The 10,071-nt window shown below is 33.6% G+C and overlaps 1 protein-coding gene across 2 annotated transcripts; it reads left to right on the top strand.

The window, feature by feature from the left end:
* Positions 1-3,013: 3,013 nt before the first annotated feature.
* Prl3d1 (prolactin family 3, subfamily D member 1) lies at positions 3,014-9,063 on the top strand. Of its 2 annotated transcripts, NM_001083940.3 has the most exon segments (5): positions 3,014-3,107; positions 4,274-4,428; positions 5,916-6,023; positions 7,831-8,010; positions 8,674-9,063. In NM_001083940.3, coding segments are annotated over 5 exon segments (690 nt in total). In that variant the 5' UTR covers positions 3,014-3,076; the 3' UTR covers positions 8,890-9,063.
* The last annotated feature ends 1,008 nt before the right edge of the window (positions 9,064-10,071 follow it).

Below are 10,071 nucleotides of genomic sequence, written 5' to 3'. Positions count from 1 at the left end.
CACTTTTTTTTTCTTTTTGCTATTAGTTTGAGCGTACCTGGTTTGATGTGGAGGTTCTTGATCCACTTTGTCTTAAGATTTGCACAAGGTGATAAGCATGGATCGATCTGCATTCTTCCACATGTTGACCTCCATTTGAACCAACACCATTTGCTGAAAATGCTATTTTTCTTTCATTGGATGGTTTTAGCTCCTTTGTCAAAGATCAAGTGACCATAGGTGTGCAGGTTCATTTCTGGGTCTTCAATTCTGTTTCACTTATCTATTTGCCTTTCTCTGTACCAATGCCATACAGTTTTTCTGACTATTGTTCTGTAATACTCCTTGAGTTCAGAGATTGTGACTCCCTCAGATGTTTGTTTATTGTTGAGTATAGTTTTAGTTATCCTGGGTTTTTGTTATTCCAAATTAATTTGCAAATTGCTCTTTCTCTCTCTATAAAAATTGAGTAGGAATTTTGATGGGAATTGCATTGAATCTGTAGATTGCTTTTGACAAAATGGCCAATTTTACTATATAAATCCCATCAATCCATGAACATGGGAGATCCTTCCATCTTCTCAGATCTTCAATTTCTTTTTTCAGAGACTTGAAGTTCTTGTTCTTGACAGATCTTTCACTTGTTTGGTTAAAGTCACACCAAGATATTTTATACTATTTGGGACTATTGTGATTGGTGTCATTTCCCTAATTTCTTTCTCTGCCTATTTATCGTTTGACTAGAGAAAGGCTATTAATATGTTTGAGTTAGTTTTATACTCAGACACTTTGCTGAAGTTGTTTTTCAGGTTAAGTAGTTCTCTGATTGAAGTTTTGGGGTCACTTAAGTACACTATACTATCATCTGCATAGTGATATTTTGACTTCTTCCCTTCCAATTTGTATCCCTTTTACCTCCTTTCATTGTCTGATTGCTCTGGCTAGGCTTTAGATTACTATACTGAATAAGAAGGGAGAGAGTGGGCAGCATTGTCTGGTCCCTGATTTTAGTGGGATTGCTTCAAGTTTCTCTCCATTTAGTTTAATATTAGGTACTGGTTTGCCATACATTGCTTTTCCTATGTTCATGTATGAGCCTTGAATTCCTGTTCTTCCTAGGACTTTTATCATGCTGAATTTTGTCAAATGCTTTCTTAGCCTCTAATTAAATGATCATGTGGTTCTTATTTTTGAGTTTGGTTACATAGTGGATTACTTTGATGGTTTTCCATATATTAAACCATCCCTGCCTGGGATGAAGCCTCCTTGATCATCATGGTTGATCATTTTGATGAGTTCTTCGATTCAGTTTGCAAGAATTTTATTGAGTAGTTTTGTGTCAATATTCATAAGGGAAATTGGTCTGAACTTCTATTTCTTTGTTGGGTCTTTGTGTGATTTTAGTATAAGAGTAATTGTGGTTTAATAGAAGGAATTTGGTAGTGCTCTGTCTGTTTCAATTTTGTGGAATAGTTTGGACAGTATTGGTATGAGGTCTTCTATTAAGGTCTGATAGAATTCTGCACTAAACCCATCTGGTCCTAGGCTCTTTTTTGTTGGGAGACTGTTAATAAATGCTTCTATTTCTTTAGGAGTTACGGATTTGTTTAGATGTTTTATTTGTTCTTGATTTAAGTTCCATACCTGTATCTATCTAGAAAATTGTCCAATTCTTCCATTTTTTTGAATATAGGCTTCTGTAGTGTGATCTGATGATTTTTTTTAATTTCCTCAGATTCTGTCTTTTTTTTTTTTTTTTGGTTCTTTTTTTTTTTTTTGGAGCTGGTGACCGAACCCAGTGCCTTTTGCTTCCTAGGCAAGCGCTCTACCACTGAGCTAAATCCCCAACCCCTCAGATTCTGTTTTTATGTCTCCCTTTTCATTTCTGATTTTGTTAATTTGGATACACTATCTGTGACCGCTGTTTATTCTGGCTAAGTGTTTATCTATCTTGTTGATTTTCTCAAAGAACCAGTTCCTGGTTTTGTTGATTCTTTGTATAGTCCTTTTCTTTTCTACTTGGTTGATTTTAGCCCTGAGTTTGATTATTTCCTGCCTTCTACTCCTCTTGGGTTTATTTACTTCTTTTTGCTCTAGAGTTTTAGGTGTGCTGTCAAGCTGCTGACAGATGCTTTCTCCTGTTTCTTTTTGCAGGCACTCAGAGCTATGAGTTTTCCTCCTAGTACCACTTTTGTTGTGTCCCATAAGTTTGGGCATGTTGTATGTTCACTTTCATTAAATTCTAAGATGTCTTTAATTTCATTCTTTAATTCTTCCTTGACCAATTTGTCACTGAGTAGAACCTTGTTCAACTTCCATGTATATGTTATTGTTGTTATTGAAGACCAGCCTTAGTCTGTGGTGATCTGATAGGGTGCATGGGGTTATTTCTATCTTCCTGTGTCTGTTCAGGCCTGTTTTGTGACTGATTATATGATCAGTTTTGGAGAAGTTACCATGAGGTGCTGGTAAGAAAGTATATCCCTTTGCTTTAGGATGGCATGTCTATAAATATCTGTTAATTACATTTTGTTCACAACTTCTATTAGTTTCTCTATGCCTCAGTTTAATTTCTGGAGAGAAATATTTTACAGTGTTTGTGGTTATTGGAAGAAATAAAACAGTCTAGAAAAATTGACTATTGTAGATATAGAGGGAACAAATGTTCATATAATTATTGAAAGCATTCCTTATATCCAGAAATACTAAGTAATTTTCCAGAAGACATGACAGACATAAGATCTTGAACTAAGGTATAGTATAGGGGAAAGGTCCTGCTGACCTGAAAATGAGTAATCAATCACTCCAGATGATCTTAGTGATTTGGAGAATGGTTTGAACTCTCCAGATCATATGGGGGAAATGCAGTGTGACACATATTGAGGTAAAACTGTGCTAAATGTAAAGACGATGTTAATATCCCTGAGGGAAGTATGTTGCTGATCAATAGACATTGATTCAGTCTGGCCCCAAGCTCTGATTATGCTTGGGTACGGTCTGGTAGTATATATAGGAGGCAGAAAGTTGAATGAAGACATCGCTTAGGTGAAGCAGATTTCCTGGCTGGGAGCCTACACTGTCCTGGATCTGCTCAGAAATGCAGCTGACTTTGACTCTTTCGGGCTCTGGTAAGTTGACATTCATCCATGTACCTCTTAGTAAACATTAATAGTGCATACATGTTCATGATGTGTTGGAGTGTATATTTACTTTTGAATGTGATGTGCTTGTCAAAGTGCCTCCAAAATATTTCAGTTTTGACCTGTTGATATCAGTAACTATTGCCTCGTCTTTGAAAGAAACATTTTACCATGTTTCTGGTTAAGGGAGGAGATTTGAGTTTAGTAAAATAGTCTTGAACTTCAAATATGTACAAATAATGACTTGTGTTCTTGAGCTCATGTTTAATCAAAGCTCCATGTGTTTACATCTACTCTGCATCTTTGGAGAACTGATATTTGATCCTCTTCCATAGAAGAGGTAACAGAGAGATGAAAGGACTTTCTATATTCTACTTGCTCAATTACTTGTGAGAGCAGTGACTTTCAAGTGGGATTTCTCCTTGTGTTGTAGATGCAAGAAAATTCTCAGTTATTATACATTGTCTTCATTAACAGGAGAACAAAAGGGGATAATGTTCCTGGTACCTGTGGAGCACCAGCAATTGACACCTTCCACTATGAAGCACGCTTCCAGAACAACAAAATTTATAACTTAATTTGCATTATTGAAAGTAATAGGGCTTATTGATAATTACAATATTAAATGACCTAAAAGACTAAATACTCCAATTACTTCAATTTCAGAAACAGGAAGTTATTATCCACTTGTGTACCAAATAAAATATTTTCTCTATCTGAATCAATCTGAATTAACCATTAACTATCAAATTCCCAAAGTCTTAAGTAATTTTATATATAAGGAAAGTGAATTAATTGCAATAATAATGTATTTAATAAAATGGAAAACAAACATAAATCTCAAGAACATCAACTATGTTCACATAATGACTTGAGATTTCTATTTCAATGATTAGTCAAAATTCTATGTGCTTAAAACTACTTGAAAAATTATGTTTGAGCAAATTCAAACTCTGAGAGGTCTCCTCCATTTCCAGTTCTGTAATGGAGAAATGTCATTAATTTTTGTATTTTCCAAGTTATGAAAATAAATAACCTATTAAACAATAGCAAATCAAACCACATGGCCGATAGCCCTCAGAAAAGACAACATTTTTTTTTATTGTTGTAACTTCATATGCATAGATCATTTCAGTTTGTTTCTCTGACAGCAGGTATGCAACTGTTGCTGCTGGTGTCAAGCTTGCTCCTTTGGGAAAACGTGGCCTCCAAACCGACTGCCATTGTGTCCACTGATGACCTATATCATCGTTTGGTTGAACAGTCTCATAATACATTTATCATGGCTGCAGATGTATACCGTGAATTTGTAAGTAATGCCCTTGCTTCTGGATTCTTATCTTAAAGGTCTTTCAAATAGCCAAACACTAATAAAATTGGAATGTATCATGTACACAATTACAAACTTTTCACCATTATAGGTAATAGAAAGAATCACATACCAAAAGTAGAATGGGCAGAATGTGAAGTTTCATTCAATTCTCAAAAAAATATTACAAAGCATTAAATGATATTGTAAAGTTTTCTATAATAACTTTAAAAATAACAGCTTGTTTTGATCTTTGTCACAGAAACTTTGATTTCCTGGTAATCTCTTCTTGGGTTCTGTCTTTATGTTCATTCCTTACATATTGATCTGGAGATAGTTAGTGAAGGAGAATTGCATTGAAGTTACTTATGTCGAAAGAATAAATTAAAAAAAATCAAAACCATGAGGTACTTAAATAAAAAGAATAAAGAAAAGGGAAACCATGCAAATAGTGAAAAACAAAGATAAAATACAATAACTCTCTTTTAAAATTCACAGATTCTAAGAATTATGGTTTTTCATTTTCAGGAAAGAGCCTTAGTGCAACTGAAGAGCTAATTTAGACCAAAAATACATTACCTCTTCCTTGGGGATATAAATCATTGGTTCAGAATCTTTACAGTGAGGAAACAATAGACACATTTCCATTGAAAACTGAGTATATGTACTATATATACATCCTTACATTCATAGGATATTCCCATTTTTAGTTTCCTTCACTAGTGTTTTTTAAACCTCTTTAATCTTCTCTTCTAATTTTTCAGCAGTATAACATTTCTAAGAACTCTTTAATTTTTGTAAATTGTCTGAAACTTAAAATTAAGTAATTTTGTATTTTCCTAATTAATACCTTATACAAGTACATTTTTCATATTATTAATATAAATATTTTATATTGATATCAATATATTTTTGTGAATTCTTAGTTTAATCACAGCTGTATATTTCCTTAAAATATGCCTGGAATTTAATGGTTAATTTGTTGACTGTATCAACAATAATGAATTGCATATTTATCACAAACATTGTGTGAACACCACTGGTAATATTTAATATCAAAGTTATAGAGGCACAATCCCTGCTTTGAAAAGCACATCATCTTTCTATGATAAAAATGAGATATTTAGGGAACTGGAAAATAATATTAATTTTATAACATTTAGCCAAAGTCCAAGGAAATCTGATACTTAAAGATGTAGTAATTAGGAGTTTGGAGATACTTTGTTTCTTTCTTTACAAATCATAACATTAGAAAGGACAATGTAAAAGAACATTAAGGGGGAAGAGATTGGGAGGACAGTAGCTTAGTTTTCATATGTATGAGAAAGGAAAGGTAGGCAGATTATGTTTCCAGCAATCCATTGTGTCAAGTAATGCATAGTTCTAATATATTAAAAATATGTTGTTTATCAAATGAACTTATGATCATGTATGTTCCCATTAAATTGTGAAACCTCAAATGAATCAAAACGTTTAATTTCTTTCAGGATATAAATTTTGCCAAGAGAAGTTGGATGAAAGACAGGATACTTCCCCTGTGTCACACTGCTTCCATCCATACTCCAGAGAATCTAGAGGAAGTCCATGAAATGAAAGTAGGTTTCTTCCTTGTTTTGTTTTGCCAAACAAATAATGTTCCATATGTGCTAGTTTTGCTAGTTTTGCTATATATGATTACTAAGGCCATGAGAAATGTGATAATCTCAGCATTAATAGATGAAAGTGTCAGAAAATAATGGCATCATATAGTTGATAACTTTAGCACTAAGTCAAATCACTGCCAATTCACATTTTCCCTAGTTCTAACTGTCCAGCAAACTGTCTCTTTGTCCCCTTGGAAGCCCTTCTCTCAACTGGACACTCATTCTTAAATATATTTAGATACATAAAAGAGCAAATACAAACCAAGTTGTATATGTGGGTATGACACCAAAAAATCTTCTGCCTTCCAGCAGCAGAAATACTTTCTTACTAAGTTTCTAAAGTCTGTGGGACTACTTCTGTTCATTTATTATTTGTATAGTCTTCCCTGACTGGTCTGTCTTCATATATTTCTTAACTGAAAATCAGCTTTCTAAGAGACTCCTCTATACACGATCTCAGGATGACTTCCATTTTGATGGGATCTTGATAACTCTGAACATCTACTGTATATGGGCTAGGATCTCTTCCCTTTGACTACCTGTCATAAACATCAGAGTTTGGTTTACATAGAACTAATATGCAAATTTGCTTCCTACACATAATCTATTCTCTAGTCATATGTGTATTACTAATACAAGTATAGTAATACATATATAATACATATATAATATACTCTGTGAAATAATTTACTACATAAAGAAAAATAGAAATAGAAATGGAAGAAAACATTGGTACAAACTGAATTTTCTAGACAATACACATAGCATTCTGTTGGCATGGAAATATTCAATGATGATAAACAATAGCTTATTGTTTTGAGGACACTATAAAATTTTTTCATTTGCATGTCAAGAAAGAATTTATCCTAAATTTCTTTCAGGTCATGCATACATTCTTCATCATTATTGTCTAATTTTCCTAGCATCATGTTGACCAGTACTGGCCTGTTTGTTTCATTCCTAAACATAAACATTTTTTGAAATTCTGATTGCACTTCTCTATGGTCTTTGTTTTCATAATCTCTAGGATTCCTCATAGCAAATAAAAACATTTTATTTTGAATTACCCTGGAACTGCACTAACAATTATTAGTCAAAATTTCATTCTGATTTCTACTGATGCCTTGAATTAAAGTAATGTTCTGTAATAGTTTTTCTACTGCACATGTCAATACATAAAAAACTTCCCTAGAACCAATGGATGTGAATCACGCAGATACCTGAAAAATAAAATTTGGAAAACAATTAATTTCAGTGAACATATTTTAATATTCTACATAAAAGTTACAAGAATATGAGAAATCAATTTGTGTAACTAGTGTAGAAATTATTTGAGCCATTAGTTTCTGTCGGTGTTGACATCGTAAACTGAAAAGTTATGAGAAAATTATGAGAGTCATGTTTTTAGACACCTATCAAGCCCTATAGAACTGTTTTACTCACAGATAAGCAAGAAATCAAAGAGAATAGATTTAACTAGGCCACATGGTAAAATGCATAGAAACTCCAATATCATCATTTTGAAAGAAATATTAAGACCTACTTAGGTTTATTTAGCAAAGTGGAATTCCAAAGCTGAAAATATACCTTTATACAACATTTATTTAGAATGAAAATATTTGTATAATATGAAACCTTTAACATATATTATTAATAAAAATATACTGCGGTTTGCTTCTTTTGTGAAGAAACCATAGGCAGCTAACTATTCAGCTCTATGTCACTTAGCTTAATGTGGTGTCCAATAATATTTTCTTAGACTGAAGACTTCCTGAACTCAATCATCAATGTTTCAGTTTCCTGGAAAGAACCTCTGAAACACTTGGTGTCTGCAGTGACTGCTCTTCCGGGAGCTTCTGTTAGTATGGGGAAAAAAGCTGTTGATATGAAGGACAAAAATCTTATAATTCTGGAGGGACTTCAGACCTTATACAACAGGGTAAGCTGTTGTTTTGAATGCCTTTGTTCATGCTATATATGCAATTGGTAAATTGAGTAATGCAAAAGAATTTCGAAATACTCACATCAAAGGATAATTACTAAGAAGTTCACAGAACATTGGTTACCATAGAAAATTGTTGTGCCTCAGAGTAATTTGGACTGTAATTTTCCTGGATAGTTTGGGCACTCAGAAGATCGTATGACAATCATTTCCTGTATTGATTGTACCTTGTAGAAAGATTCAATAAAGTACACAAAATATGGATATATCTGAAAAGAAGAAAAGCATCAGGACGCTCTACCTGAGTAAATATGGTATAAAGAACACATCAAGGGAAATACTGAGTGCATATAAAACTACTCAAAGGGAAAGGATTGGTGTAGCCTTCTCACTACATTTTATAATATATATGTATATATATATATATATATATATATATATGTATATATGACTGTCTATTGTAGAAATTATTTTAGCTATTAGCTTCTGACAGTGTTGGATTCTATGTTATGAGAGTCATATTATATTTCTGGACACCTACTAAGCTCTATAGAATTCATCATTGAGAGAGAGAGAGAGAGAGAGAGAGAGAGAGAGAGAGAGAGAGAGAGAGAACGAGAACAGGATAATGTCAATAATACCTTTCCACTTGATGTTTAGACTCAGGCTAAAGTTGAAGAAAATTTTGAAAATTTTGACTTCCCTGCCTGGTCTGGACTCAAAGACTTGCAGTCATCTGATGAAGACACTCATCTTTTTGCCATTTATAACCTGTGCCGCTGCTTTAAAAGGGACATCCATAAGATTGACACTTATCTCAAAGTCTTGAGGTGCCGAGTTGTCTTTAAGAATGAGTGTGGAGTGTCCACCTTTTGAAGTCTTGCACCCAATGTTGAACCAGACTTTTGTAATGCTTTTTCGCCTCTCGGTGTATTCAGAGCTGTAATGGAATTCTTTTCATAAAATAAAATGTAATTATTTAGAAATACCAGACTCAGTGTGAAAATTGAAGAAAGTCTCTTCTTTCCCTTTAGTATCATATGGATCCACACTTTGGTAATATGCATGTAACATTCTGAAGTTTGAAAATCACATATAATTATGTTAGGTCACAGTGAATGAAGGTAGACAATTTAATGAACCCAAAGCCTGAGAATGTTGCTATTCATCAGCTGTATTGTATCAAAGAGATAGATATATCTGAAGTAGCTTATTTTGTGAGCATGTTTTTAGTCTAATAACAAACAAGTTCAATAGAATTGAACTATCCATAAGTACAATTAATTTAAACATTCCAAAATATAGTGTAGAAGAAGTATGCACCATATATGTATTTCTCCAGTCCATCTGCCACCTTGATCATCCTTAAGAACATCTTCAAAGAATACATGTTTCAATTTATGTGGTTCTGAAAACATTTCTTTGACACTCTCTCTGCATCCTCCAGATTTTAAGGTTGCATAATAGTGAAGGCCAAAGCCTATATTATTCATGTTTCTGCACTATCTCCTTTCTGCTTATTGATGCCCGTGAAATTCTAGAAAACAAGGATGAGTTAAAAAAAAGTGATACATTAAATTTGACACTTAAAGAGTTTTAGTGACTAGCTTGCAAGGAAAAGGGGGTGCTTCTATTCTGGGCACCCTAGTGTCCTCAAGCCCTAATGTGAGAAAACATCAAGGCATAGTGTATTTGGTAGGATGCAAGTTCTTTATAGATTCTGTTCTCTCTGCCATAACTCGGCCTTTTGTTACATCCTTTTCATTTTCTGTTTATAGACCTCTCACTCTAAGTGCGTATTCCTAAAAAAAGTAGCTCAAAACATACCCTCTATGAAATAACATGATTTTCACAGTCATTAGGTTAACTCCAGCAGGGAACTGGGAACATGAGAGCATCACTGTGGGCACCCATCTGGTGTGTCTATCAAGGTTTTATTTTTCTCCCTGTTTTTGTACATTGAGAACTGACCAGAAGTACAATTTAATCACAGACATTAACCAGTGAAATGTAAAGCACTTGTCCCTTCTTTTGAAACCAGAGTTCCTCTGTTGACAA

This window comes from Rattus norvegicus, chromosome 17 (assembly GCF_021556685.1).
Source record: "Rattus norvegicus strain SHRSP/BbbUtx chromosome 17, alternate assembly SHRSP_T2T, whole genome shotgun sequence".
NCBI lineage: Eukaryota > Metazoa > Chordata > Mammalia > Rodentia > Muridae > Rattus > Rattus norvegicus.
Note: the sequence above shows the minus strand (reverse complement) of the source record. Positions and strands in the feature narration are given on the sequence as shown.